At 49.3% G+C, this 19,389-nt stretch overlaps 1 protein-coding gene across 3 annotated transcripts; it reads left to right on the top strand.

Annotated features, from left to right (window-relative positions):
* The first annotated feature begins 539 nt into the window (after positions 1 to 539).
* Positions 540 to 5,688, top strand: LOC148111741 (uncharacterized). Of its 3 annotated transcripts, none has more exons than XM_087879778.1 (2): positions 540 to 2,486; positions 2,670 to 5,688. In XM_087879778.1, exons 1-2 carry the CDS (start codon positions 2,424 to 2,426, stop codon positions 4,632 to 4,634), a joined length of 2,028 nt encoding a protein of 675 aa, XP_087735904.1. In that variant the 5' UTR covers positions 540 to 2,423; the 3' UTR covers positions 4,635 to 5,688. The 3 variants fall into 3 exon arrangements, with proteins under 3 accessions (XP_087735904.1, XP_087735905.1, XP_087735906.1); XM_087879779.1 differs by having other exon boundaries at positions 541 to 2,432; XM_087879780.1 differs by having other exon boundaries at positions 541 to 2,490.
* The last annotated feature ends 13,701 nt before the right edge of the window (positions 5,689 to 19,389 follow it).

Genomic DNA, 19,389 nt, shown 5'->3' with positions numbered 1-19,389 from the left:
AGAATTGTATTGCAAGGACGAAAATGCCCATTTGGCCTCTTCTTAGGAAAGGGAAGCAGAGACAAAATGAGAAGACCCAGCTCTTTTTCCTGTTACTTTTAATTATTGGCTGATTAATTTAAATCACGTCTTAATCTCCAAACTCAGGCACCAAGTTTGGTGTGGAGCTAAAAAGGACTTCCTGAATTGGAGACTTTACATTTGCAAATGTGTTTCACCGAATCAGTTGTTAAACTGAGGAGATCCCACCCTCCGCACACACACACACACACACACACACCCGTCACCTATTGGCACCCCATTTTGCCCCTGGAAAGCCCCACCTGTGCCCCTTTTGGCTTCCAGGTTGGTGCAGGCGGCCTCCCAGGCGCAAAATGTGGTGTGTGGGTGGGAGTACGTGTGCTAACTCCCAGGATGCAACGCTCATGCCCCCGCACCTGCCCCCTGTCCCCCCCCACCTATGCGCTGCTAGGATCCGAAAACCAGTTGACGGGAGGCACATCTGCATACATGGTGGAGCTGAGCTGGGGCGACGGCTGGTATGCCATAGGTCCAGCATCACGGCCCTAAGTTTAGGCTTCATCACTAATTTATTTATTTTTATTTATTTATTTAATTTAAAATGACATATTTAGCCCTTTTAACATGGTAGTCCATGCCTCTTTTGTAAGTTGAAGAATGCTTGTTTTTCCTCTCCTAACGAAGGCTCTTTATTTGGTATGTGGGAACTTGCTTTTTCAGCAACTACATGACAAGAGTATTCTGCAAGCCTTTGAACAGATCTGCAGCTTTCAAGAAAGACACAAACCCAGCTACAAAAGACCAATGCAACCCATGAATTTGTCCCTTGTGGGATGTTATCTAGAATCAATGTTTTCTGTTGTTCAAACTTCACAAGCAATCGGTGTCTTTTATTATTCCATTTTCTCATTTTTTCCCTGCTTCCCTTTCCTAAGAAGGGTCGAAAGGAGCATTTTCAGCTTTCCAATGCAACTCTGATCAATTGGCTAGAAATACAGGGAAGATTTCCCAGAGTCCAGGAGCCCTTCTGAAACCAACCCACCTCTTGGAAGGCACCTTCACTCTGATAACTGACAGTAAATGACAGTTTATGACCTGCATTCATGAGCTCATAAAGCCATCAGAATTCCCAAGGAGATGACAGGTGCCTATCAAACCTCACCTGCTCCACCTTTTCTACGTACACCAATGCCAGGCAAATGTCTGAACGAGGCAACCAAACCAATCACTAAAGCTGCCTATTTCTCATATTTTTTTTTACAAAAGGCAGATTTTTGGATATAGACTACCTCTGCCAAGGGAAACTCCACTCATTAATGTAGCTCTGGATGAACTTCCCATCGCACCCTTTGTGTACCCACGTTGTTTTGTGTCTTGTTCCATCATCCCAGATGAGCTCCCTCTATTATTTCTGCTTACGTGTAGCACCTTTTCCTGAATCCCAAAGTAATACAGCAATCCAGGACAGAAAGCAAAATCCCGCCTCCCTTGAACCACTTCTGCCAAAACAAAATACTGCATAGCTTAATGATGCTGAACCCCCAAGTCACATGACCCTCTTTTGGCCAAGTTCCAAATGTTGAGGGATCCAGCAGTTAAAGGGAGCCTTGATAGTACAGTGGTCTACGCACCCTGTTATTAACACAGCTGCCTGTAATTTACTGCTGGTTTGAATCTCTCCAAGGCTCAAGGTTGAATCAGCCTTCCATCCTTTCTAAGGTAGGTGAAATGAGGACCCAGTTTGTGGGGGCAATAAGCTGACTTTGTATAAATATACAAAAGTATGAAGGCTATTGCTTAACGCATTGTAAGCCGCCCTGAGTCTCCGGAGAAGGGCGGCATATAAATCAAATAAAAAAAAAAAGGGGGACCCAGAAAGAAACCAACTTGGATCCTATCAAAATTGCCCGATATTTCTGCTTCCTTTTTCCAACAATTATGTGTTGGAATGAGAGGAAATTCATTAGCAGCAACCATTGGCAGGAGGTTCTCATCCTTACGTCCTCTTTAACTGGAGATGGTCTCCTTTCGTACATAAAATTCTGAATTTTTACATCCGGGATCAAGAATTTTCCTGCATCAAAGAGATGACCTCCCCCTCCCTCAATACAGAGCGGGGGAGGGGGGAGAGCGGACCCCAAAGTTCAAGGGAAGCCCCGCCCCACCACCCCGGGGAACCATAACAACCGTGGGCACCGCGCAGGCGCAATCCAGGTGATTGAAGAAACAAAGACGCTGATTGGTCGCTCTGGAGACGGTGACGATTGGCAGGAGGATTCCTTGGGACGGGCCCTCCAAAGGAACAAACGGAACTTTTGGAGGAAAAAGGGCGTGAAGCCTCCACTTCCGGAACTAAAACGGGCAATGAGGAAGCTGCCTGAATCGGCGACAGAGAAGCCAGGATGATGCAGGTTGGGCGCAGGGAATGCTGGGAGTTGAAGTCCAGGAGGGTCTCTCCGGAGAAGGCAGGTCTGGGAGCCCAAGGCCTAATCTTGAGGGCGGGGAGGGAGACGGGAGGCTGGGAAGGAGGCCATGTCCGCCGGGAGAATGCCCGGGAGGCCCGTGGGAGGCGGGGGGGGGCTTGTGCCTGGGCCTCCCCTGCGGGGAAGGGGACGCAGCCGTGACCCTCTTCTGTCTCTCCCCTGCAGGAGGACGGAGGATGGCGGCAGATGCAGGAAAGAGGCGCCGCCCGAGAGGAGGAGGAGGCGAGCGGGCCCCACGGAGCAGCCCTGCCTGGTCCCGGCGCGGCTTCCACTGGAGACGGCGGGGAAAGGCCGTGGGGCTCCAAGGCTGCAGGAGGGATGAGCCCAGGGGGAGCCCGGGAAAGACGGCTGCCTGGAGGGCGATGCGGGGAGAAGGAAACGGGCGGAGACCCCGAGACGGGCCTGGAGGGCGGAGGCTCCTTCGGAAGACCCCCAAAGCCTCAAAGGATCCAGGAGGGAGGAAAGAAATATCAGTGCCCGGAATGTGGAAAAACCTTCAAAACAAACGGAAATCTTGAAAACCATTTAAAAATCCACACAGCAGAGAAACCATTTAAATGCCCGGAATGTGAAAAATCCTTCAAAAGAAACGACCATCTTCAAAGGCATCTTAGCATCCACTCAGGAGAAAAACCTCACAAGTGCCTGGAGTGTGGAAAGAGCTTCAATCAGAGGAGCAGCCTTTATACACATCAAAGGATCCATTGGGGAGAGAAGCCTTATAATTGCCTGCAGTGTGGAAAGAACTTTCGTCATACCAGCAACCTTTTTAGACATCAAAGGATCCATTTGATAGAGAAACCGAAGAAATGCCTGGAGGGCGGAGGCTCCTTCGGAAGACCCGGGAATCCCCAAAGGATCCTGGAGGAAGGAAGGAAATATCAGTGCCCGGAATGTGGGAAAACCTTCAAACGTAATGGACAGCTTCAGAGCCACCTAAGGATCCACTCAGGAGAAAAGAAATACAAATGCCCAGAATGTGAAAAATCCTTCAAAAGAAATGACCATCTTCAAAGGCATCTAAGGATCCACTCAGGAGAAAAACCTCATAAATGCTTGGAGTGTGGAAAGAGCTTCAGTCAAAGGGGAAACCTTTATTCACATCAAAGACTCCATTTAGAAATCCGGTACCAATGCTGGCAATGTGAAAAATCCTTCAAAACAATTCAAATCCTTGAAAAACATGTAAGAATCCACTCATTAGAGAAACCATTTAAATGCCTGGAGTGTGGAAAGACCTTTGATCATTGGAGCAATTTTGATAGACATGAACAAATCCATTCAGAAGAAAAAAAATACGAATGCCCGGAATGTACAAAATCCTTTAAAAGAAACAGCCATCTTCAAAGGCATCTAATAATCCACTCAGGAGAAAAATCTCACAAATGCCTGGAGTGTGGAAGGAGCTTCAGTCAGAGGAGCAGCCTTTATAGACATCAAAGAGTGCATTTACAAGAAGAGTATGAATGTGGGGAATGTAAAAAATCCTTCAAAACAATTCAAATCCTTGAAAAACATCTAAGAATCCACAAGCCGAATATATGCCTGGAGTGTGGAAAGAGCTTCAGTCAAAGGGGAAGTCTTGATAGCCATCAAAGAATCCACACAGGAGAAAAACCCTACAAATGCCTGGAGTGTGGAAAGAGCTTCAGTAATGGTTCAAACTTCTGTCGACATCAAAGAGTCCACACAGGAGAAAAACCACATAAATACCTGGAATGTGGAAAGTGTTTCAGTACGAGAGGAGCTCTGTACGGACATAAAATGATTCACACAGGAGAAAAACCGCATAAATGTCTGCAGTGTGGAAAGAGCTTCAGTCAGAAAGGAACCCTTGACGGACATCAAAGAATCCACTCAGGAGAAAAACCCTACAAATGCCTGGAGTGTGGAAAGAGCTTTAATGAGCGTAGTAGCCTCCGTCGACACCAAAGTGTCCACACAGGAGAAAAACCACATAAATGCCTCGAATGTGGAAACTGTTTCAGTCGGCGAGGACATCTTAAGAGACATCAAAGAATCCACTCGTGGGAGAAACCATATAAATGTCTGGAGTGTGGAAAAAGCTTCGGTCAGAGAGGAAAACTTTCACTCCATCAAAAAATCCATTCCAGAGAAAAACCACATTAATGCCTGGAGTGTGGAAAGAGCTATACTCAGCGTCGCGGCCTCCATCGACACAAAATAATTCACGCGGGAGAAAAATTATAAACATGAGTGTGAAAAACCTTCGGTCCCAGAGTGTATCTCAGGCATTGAATTGAATTGCACATTAAATTTGGCCAAGTGTGAATAGGCACACTAGGAATTTGTCTTAAGCTCTCAGTGTACATACAAAGCAACAGAATAATGATATTCATGATAATTATAATAATTCCAATATGAGGGCGGAGTAAAGAAGATATTAAGAAGGGTAAATAATAACTGCCAAATAAGGGACTTTCCCAGGCTGAATAATAAAGGGCTTTTTCAATTGTACATATGAGATGTTTCAACTGGCTGAAATTGTACTTTTTCACAACAGACTTTCCTGACTCATGATGCCATTTCCCATCTGGACGTTCTTTTAATGCAAGGCTCATTATTGTAATATGGGATGTTACTGTCCATGTCTCTGATGTAGCTGTAACTGAGCAAGATGATTTCTTCCAGGGTGGATTTCATTTAAATCAGGTTGATTTAAATCACGATTTAATTTATTATGTAAATCACTAGCAAAAAGGCCCATGGTTACTGTGAAATTGTGTGAATGTATCAGTGCAGTGCATGTTATCTCAGCTTGCAGAACTTGGATTCATTGAATGAGTTTCCCAGAAATTTAAATATTGCAGAAAATACCCCTTCATGCTTCATAACTAAGCTCCATTTCATGCTGAATAAACTAAATTGTTAATACATCTTAAATATAGAACGATCTTTAGATAGATTTTTACATCAAAAGCATTTTATTGAAATGAATTTGCTAAAAATAAAAAACCCGATTTCAATTAAAAAAAATCTATTTTTTTTTAAATTAAATTGATTTCTATCCACTGATTTCTTCTAAGCAATCAACTGTTGTTTTGTACTTTTTCTACTGTTTGGAGTATAAAATGAAACCTGATTCTGTGTCCTGGATTCCTTCTTTTCATTGAGGGAAATCTCTTTGTTACAATACTCTTAATAAATTGCCTTTGAATGCTCATCCCACTCAGATCCTAATTGGAGCAAGTGTGCTGTGGCTGAATCTAGGGCTCATTTGGCCTTCATTGTTGCGGGTGGGAAGGAGCTTCTCCCTGCCATTGTTTGATATAATCTATGTGGATTTCCCAAATGTGGGGACCTATTAAGACCATCCCCAAGCATCTGAAGCTCTCAGTTGGATTCCCTGAATGGTCCCCTTGTCTTCCAGCAGAAACCCCTACAAGGGACTCTCTAACGCCAAGGAAGCTATGTGAGATATGAGCCATATTCTTAAAAAGCCTCCACTCTTTTAGCCTTAAACACCAGGCTCTTCCCCAGGTGCTGGGAGATGAGACAAGGAGAAGGTGGCATGGATTGGCCCCAGGTTTTTCTTTATTTTTAAAACGGTTTTTGGGAGCTGCACTGAGTTGACTGAAAGATGGGCAGTTATAAGAATTTTTCAAATGAATCAGACCCATTGGGGACCTCTTTGATCTCCCACTAGCTGCAGAGACTAGGTGTTCCCCAGTTGTCAGGATAGCGAGAGTCCCCCATTACTAGGCTTTCCCGTTCTCTCCCTCAGGCTGGCCCCCCAGAAGCCTCTCCTGTCATCTCCCCTTCTCTCCCTCAGGCTTCCCCATAGATCCCCTCCTTCCTATCCCCTTTTCTCCCTCAGGCTTCCCCATAGATCCGCTCCTTCCTATCCCCTTTTCTCCCTCAGGCTTCCCCATAGATCCCCTCCTTCCTATCCCCTTCTCTCCCTCAGGCTTCCCCATAGATCCCCTCCTTCCTATCCCCTTCTCTCCCTCAGGCTTCCCCGTAGATCCCCTCCTTCCTATCCCCTTTTCTCCCTCAGGCTTCCCCATAGAAGCCTCTCCGCTTCTCTCCCTCAGGCTGGCCCCATAGATCCCCTCCTTCCTATCCCCTTCTCTCCCTCAGGCTTTCTAGCCGCTTCTCTCCATGAGGCTTTCCCCACAGAAGCCTCTCCTATGCTATCCCATTCCCTCCAGAGTTATTTTCAAGTTGGGAGGGGGAGTTGAACGTCTAACTAATTAGCATCAGAGCATATTATAATAATATAGGAAATACTAATGCTCTGATGGTCGTTTCGAAAAATCCTTTCTTAGTGAGCACCTAGAAGCCAAGAGGAACATAGGTGGCAAATTTCAAGCTTGTAGGCTTTACGGTTCTGGAGATTTCGTGATTAATGCGTGAGTGGTTTTCGCTTATATGTAGATTAGTATCCTGCACTGGATACTTTGGCTCCTCTGGACTAATGCAACCCATGAATTTGTCTCTTGTGGGATGTTATCTAGAATCAAGGTTTTCTGTTGTTCAAACTTCATAAGCAATCAGTGTATTTAACATTTGATCATTTGTTTACTGACACTGAATCAGAGGTGGGTTGCAGCAGGTTCTGACCAGTTCTGGAGAACCCGTAGCGGAATTTTTGAGTAGTTTGGAGAACCGGTAAATACCACCTCTGACTGGCCCCGCCCCCATCTATTCTCTGCCTCCCGAGTCCAAGCTGATAAGGGAATAAATGGGGATTTTGTAGTATCCTTCCCCTGCCATGCCTATCAAGCCACACCCCACTGTGCCATGCCATGCCCACCAAGCCACACCCACAGAACCGGTAGTAAAAAAATTTGAAACCCACCACTGCACTGAATATATGTATCATTTCTTTCTGTACCCTCTTTAAAAACATTAATAAATGTTTGTCTCAAGTGCATCAGCCCTCAGTGTATCCAGAAAGCAACAGAATAATGATATTCCTGATAATAATTATAATTCCAATGAGAGGAATTATTTATCTTTACTTCAATTGGGTAAAGAAGACAATAAGGGTAAATAATAACTGCCAAATAAGGGACTTTCTCAGGCTGAATAATAAAGGACTGTTTCAATTGTACATGCTAGATTGTACAACTGGCTGAAATTGTACCTTTTCACAAGAGAGAGTCCTGGTGCCATTTCCCATGTGAATGTTCTTTTAATGCAAGGCTCATTTCAGTGGTTATCCTTAATATTATGGGATGTTCCTGTCCATGTCTCTGATGTAACTAACTGAGCTGGATGATTTCTTCCAGGTTGGAATTGATTTAAATCATGTCGATTTAAATCATGATACAAATCACTATTAAGAAGGCTTGATTTAAATCAACCTTTTATATCATACTTTTTAAAGAGCAACCCTCATCTCTGTCCCGCAGTGTCTCCTCCTCAGACCCGCTGTTGACTCACCCACAGTCCCGTTCACTTTCAAGGGATGGCTGGTGATGCGGCAGGGACACAACTCGGTGAGGGTCGTGGCTGGCAGGAGGTGAGTGGATGCCCGCTAGCAGGTGCTGCCCTGATGGATCTGAAATGACAGGTGCTCTTTAATACATTTATAAGCTGCTTAGAAGGCTTCACTTCCATTTTTATTGCTTGCCCTTTCTCCTCACACTGGGAGCCTGGTGGTACAGATACATTTCTCTTCCCACAATCATAGAGTTTGTAGTCTACATAGATTTGCAAAAGAATGGGATAAAGGAATATTCCTGCGCTTTATGATTTATCCCACGGTTACTGTGAAATTGTGTGAATGTATCAGTGCAGTCCGTGTTATCTCTGCTTGCAGAGCTTGGATTCATTGAATGAGTTTACCAGAAATTTAAATATTGCAGAATATACAGCTTCATGCTACACAAGCAAGCTCCATTTCAAGATGAATAAACTACATTATTAATGTATCTTGAATAGAAAATTATCTTTAGCTAGATTTTTACCCCAAAAGTATTTTATTAAAATAAATTTGATAAAAAATGACCAAAAAAATCTGATTTAAATTTTTTAAAATCCGATTTTTTATTTTTATCTTTTTAAATCTATTTTTATCGACCCCGATTTCTTCAATGCAATCAACTCTTATTTTGTACTTTTTCTACTTCATGGAGTATAAAATGAAACCCGATTCTGTGTCCTGGATTCCTTCTTTTCATTAAAGGAAATCTCTTAATACTCTTCATAAGTTGCCTGTAAATAGTCATCCCACTCAGTGCCTAATTGGAGCAAGTGTGCCGTGGCTGAAGTCTCTACTGTCTAGTATTGTAAGGGGTGGAAGTATAGGAGGATTTCTCCTAAAATCTACCACCATTTTTACGGTTTTGAGTGCATTTAGTTCAAGATTGTGGTTGCACCACAAGGCTAGTTGTTCAACCTCCAGACTGTATGCAGATCCATTGTCGTCTCGAATGAGACCAGTCACTGTTGTGTCATCTGCAAACTTCAGTACTTTAACAGAGGGATCTTTTGAGATGCAGCCCTTGGTGTAGAGAGAGAAGTGGCGAGAGCACACAGCCCTGGGGGCTCCTGTGCTCATTGTACAAGTATCTCCAGTCAGAAATGAAGAAGCTTCTTGGATGAGAAGCGAAATACCTTCAAAGGAAAACCAGAAAGTCCAGCTGCTTCTTGAAAAAGCACCTTTGGGACAACCATGACCTGGATGACGGAGAATCTCCAGAGACATTCAGGAGGCCTTCTACAGTTCCAGACAAGCGGGAAGATGCTGCATTGGGAGCAGCTGGTAGAGTCTTTATTGGCTTCTATGTTATTGTCTGCTTTTATTAAAGTGTGCGCTTGTATAAATGTCATGCATTCCTCTCAATGGAAATAAGGTATTCAGTTCTGGGAACCTGAGGTGCTGGCCCCACCACTGGGGGGGTGGGGGGTGATGGCCAGTTTGGGGGACGGGGCCCACGTATATATCTTTTATATCATTTATATCTTCTGACTTTGCAACATTTGAAGGAACTTGAGTCTAATGTCAGGGTAAAATAAAAATCAACACTGCCATTTCTTGCCAAGTACTACCTGTAAAGATCTAGTACTACCTGTACAGTTTGGGGGCAATATATCAAACTCATGAGCGATAACTGCAAAATACGTCCCAGAGACAGTAAGCAGGGTTGAGTCAGCCGGCCCCTCCCCACCTCTAGCTGCCTTACCAGCCCCTCCCTCCCTGGATCCAGCTTCTCCTTTCTCTTTGCTCCTCCTTTCTGAAGGACCTTTGGAAAACTACAGCAGAGGGGGAAATCCCCTCCGATACTGCCCCCTTCATATTTGGATTTTGCCATCTTTTTTGAGCCCTTGGAAACCTGATGCAGAAGTTGAGACTGTGTGTATATATTTTCCTCCCACACACCCTCTTTGGAGAGGCTCCTGTTGCAGCTGCTGCTGGGGCCAGTGTGCCCTGCGATATGGCCCTCCGCCTCCCTCATTTTTCTTATTCTTGCAGCCGGCTGGCAAAGCAACACACCTGCTTATCTGCCAGCACATTTGCAAGTTCTCTTCACACCCACCCATCCTTGGGCTACCTGTAAAGCCAGGCCTCTCCCCCTTAATCAAGGAAGTAAAGACTCGTGAAATTTTGCATTTGAAAAGGATCCTTTTATTGAGAAAGAAGTGATAGGTGGGAGAAAGCAAAGCAGGATCTGGGGTCCTTAAGGCAATACAATAGGAATAAAAGAAGTTAGAATCCCCTCCCAACCATCTGATGTGGATTTAGCCAATCCCCATTCCCTCCCCACTCCTGGGGGAAGGATACCGCAAAATCCCCATTCCCCATACAATAAGCCACCCAGAGTTATTGGGAGTTGGGCTCCTCTCCAAATTTAATAGAAGTCATACCTAAATAAATGGGTTCGTCCCCCCCGAAATTTCCTGCCCTTGGATATCCCAGAGGGCCACTTTGAAACATCCCCAAGGACCCCAAAGTATTATTGGATGGTGCCACGTTTAAGGACAGCGGGAGAGAAATTCTCTCCTCAAAAGTTTGAACTTCAGGCATCGTTTCTCATACAGCAGTCCAGGACAGAAAGCAAAATCCCATCTCCGTTGAACCACTTCTGCCAAAACAAAATACCGCATAGCTTAATGATGCTGAACCCCCAAGGCACATGACCCTCTTTTGGCCAAGTTCCAAATGTTGAGGGATCCAGCAGTTAAAGAGATCCAGAAAGAAACCAACTTAGATCCTATCAAAATTGCCCGATTTTTCTGCTTCCTTTTTCCAACAATTATGTGTTGGAATGAGAGGAAATTCACTAGCAGGAACCATTGGCAGGAGAACCATTGGCAGGACTCAGGGCAGGCACTGGGGAAGGACTTACCTGGTGTCCAGAGGCCCCCTGCACTGGTATCCCACGTGGCTGGGCTCCTGGCGTCCCCCGGGTTGCTAGGAGCGTTCTTAGCAGCTCTCTGCATTCCTCACCAGTGAGCTGGTCCACACTGGGGGTGGCCTGGTCCCTGGACTCCTCCCTGGTGTCCTGGCAGTCCTGGGTGGACTGTTGGTCTTCCATGCCTTCCTCTGTGGCTTGCAGCTGCAAGGAAGCATGCAAAGGGGTCCCTTGCATTCCGCTGGTCCTCTGGGGGCATAGAGATCATCTGTACCTTCCTCTGGATTGAAGCTCGCATCAGGGACTGGATGCAGGGCTGCCAACCTTGCTTGGAGACTCCTGGTCATGACCGGGGAAGTCCTGCCATCCATCTCTTGGGGGTTCTTGCTGGAACCTCCTGGCATCTTGCTTCTGCTGGCTTGGAAGCGTTGCCTCAAACCATCCTCTGCTACCACTTTGTGAGGGATCTCACGAAGAACGATGGTTCATTGAGGGCGCTTCCAAGAAAAGGTCAGTACGCAAGGATGCAATCAAATTAAGTCTTTATTTAGAAGTAAAAGTGGAGTAAAATAAGGTCCCAGGCATGGAGGCATCCATGCCTGGATTGAGCCCATGGGTCAGTCCCATAGGAGACTAGAACAAGAGCAGGGAAAAGGCGAAAGGGTAAAAGCAAAAGGGCAAAAAGGGAAAGGAGCAGCCCCTGTGCAGGGGTTCTTACAGGGGTCCCTGTAAGGCGTGTGAGGGGGCCGGAGGGCCATTAACTTTCCCCAATGGGGCTGCAGGGGCCGGAGCCCCTTGACCCACCAGTGGGATCAAAGGTGTCTCTTTGCCCACATCTGGTGGCCTTTGAAGAGACTGCCATGGCTGGCACAAAACACCTAACAACACCTTACAGGAGAAAAACCTCATAAGTGCCTGGAGTGTGGAACGAACTTCAGTCATAGGGGCAACCTTTATACACATCAAGGGATCCACTCAGGAGAAAAACCTCATAAGTGCCTGGAGTGTGGAAAGAGCTTCAGTCGGAGTAGCAGCCTTTATACACATCAAAGGATCCACTCTTGAGTGTTGGATTCTCTCAACGGTCCCCTTGTCTTCCAGCAGAAACTGCTAAAGGGACTCTCTAAGGCCAAGGAAGCTTTGTGAGATACGAGCCAGATTCTCAAAGGGCCTCCAGCCTTTCAGCCTTCAACACCCGGCTTTCCCCAGGCGCTGGGAGATCAGACAAGGAGAAGGAGGCATGGATTGGATGTTGTCTTACCTGAACGTCCCTTTTCGGGGCGCTGCGTACACTATCCATGGATGGGAGTTAATGCTTCAGCCTTTGGCAAACAACTGAGTGTTCTTTTAAAACAAAAAGACCTTTCCCAGGGACTTCCCCTTTTCCCCTTGTCTAGCCACACCCCCAGTCCCATGATCCCCAGTCTGAGCGAAGATGTGGCGTAAAAAAGGCTCAACGACAACTAGTGGTGTAGTAACACACATAACTTTATTAACTAAACTAAAACAACGTGGTTAACTGCATAACGGAAACCAGCCCTCTACAGTCGGGCAGGCAGCCCATAGATATGGGCGGGAATGGATAGTGTACGCAGCGCCCCGAAAAGGGACGTTCAGGTAAGACAACGTCCATTTTCCTGTGCGCTGCTCCCACTATCCATGGATGGGATATACCCAAGCTTAAACCCCTAGGGTGGGGGGCTGACTGCCCGCAGAGTCCTCTCCGGTCACAACACGTTGAAGTACCCGGCGGCCGAATGCCGCCTCGGCTGAATCATAAGCGTCTATCTTGTAGTGCCGGATGAAGGGTGACAACGAGGACCAAGTTGCCACTCTGCAGATATCCGCTACTGAAGCCTGTGTAGCCCAGGCTGCGGATGTGGCCGCACTTCTAGTGGAATGGGGAAGAATGTTGTGCGGTAGCGGCTTGGAGCTTACGTCATAAGCCAAGGCAATGCAGGCTCTGATCCATCTGCTGACCGTGGGGGACGAGATCTTCTGGCCCATGGAGGCCGGGTTGAACGAGACCAGGAGCGCTTCAGTGCGTCGGAAGGGCGCCGTCCTGTTTATGTACGTCCGGATCGCTCGATGGACATCCAGGGTGTGCCACCTTCTCTCCCTGTGGTCTTTTGGCGCCGGGCAGAAGTCCGGCAGGGTAAGTTCCTGTGCCCAGTGGAACCAGAAATTCACTTTTGGGATGAAAGTCGGGTCTAGACGGAGGACCACCAAGGACTCTCTAAAGATGCAGAGGTCCCTACGGATGGACAGAGCCGCTAACTCTGAGACTCGCCTCGCTGAGGTGATTGCTAGTAGAAAGGTCACCTTGAGGGTCAAGTGTTTGAGGTTGACGGAAGCCAGAGGTTCGAAGGGAGGGCCTGTTAGGTCCTGTAAGACTAGGGACAGGTCCCAGGTTGGGTAACGGTGCACCGTCGGTGGGTGCAGGTTCGTAGCCCTGTGGAGGAACCCCCTGATACGTGGGTGGTGTGATAGAGTTTGGTAAGGTGCACAGGATATGACGGTTGATAACGCTGCCGTCTGACGCCTTAGGGTGGCTGGGGCCAGCCCTTTGTCTAACCCGGCCTGTAGGAAGCTTAGAATGTCCTGAACTGTTGCTGAGGTGGGGTCCACGTGGTGGCCGGAACTCCAGCTGCAGAAGGCCTTCCATGATGCCTCGTAAATATGAGTTGTTGAAGGGCGTCTGGCTGCCTGAATGGTGCTGACGACGCTATCAGGTAAGTTGTCCTTTTTCAGGATGACCCGCTCAAGTGCCAGACGGCTAATTGAAGCCACTGAGGATCTGGATGATTGACCTCGCCCTGGCACAGTACCACCTGGTGTGGCGGGATCAGCCACGGTTGTTCCACCGACAGGGCCACCAGGTCTGCGAACCACGGTCTTCGGGGCCAGTTTGGGGCCACCAGGAGTAGATTGGCCCTCTCTGCCAGCAATTTTCGAACCAGGCGTGGGATCAGCGGGATTGGCGGGAACGCGTAAAGGAGGCCTGCTGGCCACCTGCAGAGTAGAGCGTCGTGGTCCTCTGCTTGTGGTGTCGGGTAGCGTGACACGAACCGGGGGAGCTGGGCGTTGCTCGGAGATGCAAACAGGTCCAACACTGGCCTTCCGAACCTGGCGGTGAGCTTGCTGAAGAGGCGGGGGTGGAGTTGCCATTCCGCCTGATCTATCGTTGTTCGACTGAGCCAATCTGCTCTTACATTGGCCGACCCTGAAATGTGGTCTGCCTTGATCGAAAGCAGGTGTTTCTCCACCCACTCGAATAGGGCCTCTGATTCCAGCATCAGGGAGCGGGATCTCGTGCCTCCCTCTCTGTTCACGTGTGCCTTGGCCGAGATGTTGTCCGTCAGGACCAGCACGTGCTGGCCTTGCACCGTGGCCTGGAAGTGGCACAGTGCTAATCTGATCGCCCGGAGTTCGAGCAGGTTGATGCTGTTGTGCTGCTCGGCCCTGGACCACTGGCCCTGTGCCACCCCGTTGTGCAGGTGTGCTCCCCACCCTCGCAGGCTTGCATCCATGGTGAGGATCAGTCTGTCCGGGTCTAGGAACTCTGTCCCCTTGGAGAGTGCTCTGGAAGTCCACCATTTGAGGGAGCGTCTGACCTTGGGGGTGAGGGTGACCTTGCGCTTCGAGTTTGCCCTCCCCGAGCGTTGAAAGGGGAGCAGGAACCACTGGAGGGCCCTCGAGTGTTTGCGTGCCCATGGAATGATGCCGAAACAGGAAACCATCTTCCCCAGCAGGCATGACAGTTGTAAGAGGGAGACCCTCCTCCCTGTTCGGATTCGGAGGGCCAGTTGTTGGAGATTCTGGACCCTGTCCGGCGACAGGAAGACCTGGCCTCTGGTGGAATCTATCACTGCCCCTAGGTGCAGGATTCGAGTGGATGGGTAAAGTTGGCTTTTCTCGAGGTTAATTGTGAATCCGTGGGTTTGGAACGTCTTGAGAACTAGGTGTCGGTCCCTGACTGCCTGGTTGTGAGTTGACGAGAGTATCAGAATGTCGTCTAAGTAGCAGAGGATCTGGACCGGGATGGCCCGGAGCTTGGCTGCCACCATCGCCACCAGTTTGGTGAAGGTGCGGGGTGCCGACGACAGTCCGAAGGGCATAGCCCGATACTGGAAGTGCTGCCCGCCGTACTCGAACCTCAGGAACTGTCTGTGGTCGGGGTGAATGGGTACGTGAAGGTAGGCCTCCCGAAGATCGACTGACTGGAGGAGGTCCCCCCGTCTCACCCCCGTTAGGATTGATTCTGGTGAGTGCATTTTGAACCTGTGGTATCGCACAGACAGATTCAGTCTTTTTAGGTTCAAGATGGCTCTCCATCCCCCCGAGTTCTTGGGGACGAGGAATAGTCTGGAATAGAACCCGGAGCCCCGGTGGGCTGGTGGTACTGTCTCTATAGCTCTGACCTCCTGAAGGTGGGTCAGTTCTTGTACCATCAGGGCCCGCAGCTCGGGGGACTGTGGGACAGGGCACCGCACGAAACGCTGTGGCGGCGTACCTGCAAATTCTATTGATAGTCCAAATGAGGTGGTGCGCCTTACCCACGAGTCCGATGTCGACCGGGCCCATTGCTGGTGGAAGAGGAGCAATCTTCCCCCTATGGGCCCCTCGGTCCTGGAGTCACTTGCCTCTTCTGGTGGGTTTGAAGCCTGCCCCCCGGAAGGGTCTTCTGGATTGTTGATTCCTGCCCCGGTCTCGGAAGTGTTGTCTGTCTTGTGATCTGTCGCCTCCCAGGTAATTGGAGCGTTGTGAGAAGGACCCCCTGGGCCCTGAGCCGGGGCGAAAGGGCTGTTGGACCGGATAAGGTGAGTATCTCCACTCGTGGCGGCGGTAGGACGATGGCAATATCTTCCTCTTGTCCTTATCCTCAATTAGGACAGGATCCAGAGCTGCTCCAAATAGGTTAGGAGCCTTGTAGGGAGCTGCGGCCAGCTTCCATTTGGCTTTGAGGTCCGCCTTCCATGAGCGGAGCCAGAACAGCCTCCTAGCCGTAACGGTGGAGGCTAGAGCCCTCGAAGCGAACTTTGCCGAGTTCAGGGAGGCATCTGATGCGTACTCGGTGGCTGCTATAATCTTATTGATGTCTTGGTGCAGCCAGGTGTCGTCTGAAGGGAGTCTCTCTTGCATCTGGCGTAGCCAGATGAGGGCTGCTCTATTGAAAAAGGACGTGGCTGTGGATGTTCTGATCGCCCAGGCCACTGCCTGATGCGCTTTACGGAAGGCCCACTCCGTCCTCTTCTCCTCCGCCTTGAGCCCATCCAGTGCCTCTGAGGAAACTAGTGATGGGGATGAGAGTGCTGCGACCGGTTGGTCCACCGTCGGGAGGAGTAGCAGGTCCTCTAGTTCAGGAGCCGAGCAATAAAGTTTCTTGTCTAGGCTACTCGGTGTAGTTTGAGAAGCAGGTTGCCCCCAGGCGTTTTGGATGACGTCAGTAAATAGTTGAGGACAGGGGATGTATTCCTTCTCCTGTTTAGACGACTTGAAGAGGGCATCGTGTGGTCCCGCTGTAGAGGACGGGGTTGGTTCTACGTCCCCCGGAACACCCAGGTTAGTTGTGAGTCTCGCCTTGTGGAGGAGTGACCTAAATAGTGACGGTCGAAAGAGCCCGGAAAATACTGGTGTGTCCGGGTTCAGTCCTTCGTCTTCTGAGAACTCGACGTCCTCAGGGGCCTCGTCTGCTTGGTCTGACTCCTCAGAGGAAGACTCCGGTGCTGTGGGGGCGCGGGTCTTGTTCTGGACCTGTTGGTGTGGTCCCTGGACCTGTGCTGGTTGCGGGGGAGGTACCGCCTGCTGCCAACTGGCGGCTAGGAAGGATGACAATGCCGTGGAGAACATGGCTTGGAAATCAACTGCATGGGCGGTGGCGGTGCCCCTTGCGCTCCTGCGCCCGGGCCTGGGCCCCGGGACAGCCCTGCCGGGGAGAAAGATGCTGGCCCACTTCGTGCAGGGGTGGGGGTTCCATCCTGTTGGGTCGCTCTCTCCATTATGGTCGGGGTCACCGGGGACTGGGCCAATTCCGTCCAGGTGACTGGTGCTGGGTCTGCCTCTCTGGGTGTGGGAGCCGCCGTGCTCTCTGGCCCTGGCCCCTTGTTAGGTGACAACTCCAATGCCCTCTGAGCTTTAGCGCACTGCCGTTCTAGCCCCTGATGGCGTCTTTGGGCGCCCTTGTCTTGGAAAGTCAGCCCCTTTCCAGATTTGGATCTGCGGTTGGTACCTTCAGACCGCTTCCGGGCACTCTTCTTGGAAGACTTAGCCCCCTTGCGAGGCGGGCTTAAATCCAGTTCTGGATCCGAGGAGAAAGGGGAGTCAGACATGGCCATTTGTTGGGAGCAAGACCACCCCTCTCTGTTTGTGCCCGCAATCTCCAAGCCAGGTGATGGTACTGGCGAGGCTCAACCGCTCTGCACCTTAGATTGGGAGGTGGCAGCTGAAAGCCCGAAGGTCTCACCAGCTAACCCCTTTTTTTTTTGGTACCGCCCTAGAGGGAGGGCGTAGAAGAGCCTCTAGGAGTCAGTGGAGGCCTCTGCTCTGAAAATGGCGGCCCGCGTGGAATCCAAGATGGCGGGCGCCATGTGGTGCTGGCTTGGGTGCCCTCCGCTGGCTACGGTCTTATGCTGGAGGCCCGAGGGTCCAGCCAGCTGCCGTGCCTGTTTGCGCTGGATCACCTTCCTGTAGCACGGCGGCGGCTGGCAGGGCTAGCCGGGCGAACCGCGGCTGCACGCTGCCCCGTTCGGCTCGAGCGGTGTGAATCCGAGCCGCTCTCCCTTCTTAATGCCCCGCACGGCTGCTGCTTGCTTCTGGTGAGGCTGGGGCTTCAAGCAAGTTTAAATTTGGCGCCGTGTGCAAATGAGCGGCGTGGGCGGCTCGGCTTTCCGATCCGGTGCCCAGCTGATCAGCGCTGCTGCGAGCGGCGCTTCAGCGAAGTCAATATTCAAGGAACAAACAAAAAACTAAATTAAAATAAAATGAAAACCCCGAGGGAAAAGTATACTCAAAAATAAAATAAAATCCTAAACGCCCGTGAGGAAGGGTGAAAGAAAACTCAAAGAAAAAGCCACAGGAATAAGGGGAAACCAATACCTTAAGGCAGGAGCTCCCGGAGAACACTTCAGCGTTGCCAAACAACTGAGCGAAGACTGGGGATCATGGGACTGGGGGTGTGGCTAGACAAGGGGAAAAGGGGAAGTCCCTGGGGAAGGTCTTTTTGTCTTAAAAGAACACTCAGTTGTTTGCCAAAGGCTGAAGCATTAACTCCCATCCATGGATAGTGGGAGCAGCGCACAGGAAAATGGCGCCTGGCTTTTCTTTGTTTTCATTTTCCATGTTTTAATGTGTTGTATTGTTTTTCAAACAGCTTTTGGGGAGCTGCAGTGAGTTGACTGAATTTTGGACAGTTAAAAGAATGCTTTAAATGACTCATTGGGGACCTCTTTGATCCCCCACTAGGTGCAGAGACTGGGCGTCCCCCACTTGTCAGGATAAAGTCCCCCATTACTAGGCTTTCTCTTCATCAGCTAAATCAGCGTCCGGTTTCCTTCAAGCAGCCAGAGGGCGCCTGCACAAGTCCCGAGTCCCGTGTAGAGATGAGGCGGGGGGGGCTCCCTTTGACCTTTGGGGTCCGGTCTTCTCCCCTTCGCCCCCCCCTCCTGCATTCTGGCAGGAAGAGGTTGAGGGGCCCTTCTGGGACTGGGACCACCCCCCCACCCATCCAGGCTCCCTCCCTAGGCAAATGATACCAAAAAAACAGCAGTGGATGGGACCTCGGAGCCTTCTAGTCCAATCCCCTATTAAAGCAGGAGACCCTCTACCATTCCAGACAAGTGGCTGTCCACTCTCTTTTTAAAAGCGTCTTCTAAAGACAGACCATTCTACTAGTTAATTGTTCTTACTGTTAGGAAGTTTCTCCTTAATTCCAGGTTGCTTTTCCTTGATTACTTTCCATCCCTTCTTTCTTGTCTTCCCTTCTGGTGCTTTGCAACATAGGTTGACCCACTTTTCTTTGTGGCAGCCCCTCAAATACTGGCACACTGCTGTCATATCGTCCCTAGACCTTTTCATAATCATCGGAATAGCATCACTAGCAGAACAGAGAAATAGTGCTGGAAATAACTTTGGAGGCCCAAGCAGGACACCCTATATAATTTGAACCAAGTGGCTGTTTCAGTCTATTGTCAAAAACATCTAGTGATGAAGCACCCACCACTTCTGAAGGCAAGATTTTCCACTGGTTAATTCTCATCTATTGGAACAGTGCTATCATGTCACCCCTCGTCCTCCTCATCTCCAGACTAGCCATATCTGGTTCCCCCAACCCTTCTTCATGTGCTCTAGTCTCCAGGCCCTTCATCAGCCTAGCTGCTCCTCTTTGCACTTTTTCCAAAGTCTCAACAACTTTTCGCAATATGGTGACCAACCTTGAATGTAGTATTGAGGTGTGGCCTTACTAAGGTCTTATAAAGTGGTGCTAAAGCTTCAGGTGATGTTGATTCTGTGCCTCTGTTTGTACAACCAAGGATTCCCCCAACAAGAACCACCCTTGAGAAAAG

Source organism: Pantherophis guttatus, chromosome 16 (assembly GCF_059756535.1).
Source record: "Pantherophis guttatus breed Tessera chromosome 16, ASM5975653v1, whole genome shotgun sequence".
NCBI lineage: Eukaryota > Metazoa > Chordata > Lepidosauria > Squamata > Colubridae > Pantherophis > Pantherophis guttatus.
The sequence above is the reverse complement of the archived record's forward strand: the minus strand, read 5'-3'. Positions and strand labels throughout refer to the sequence as shown.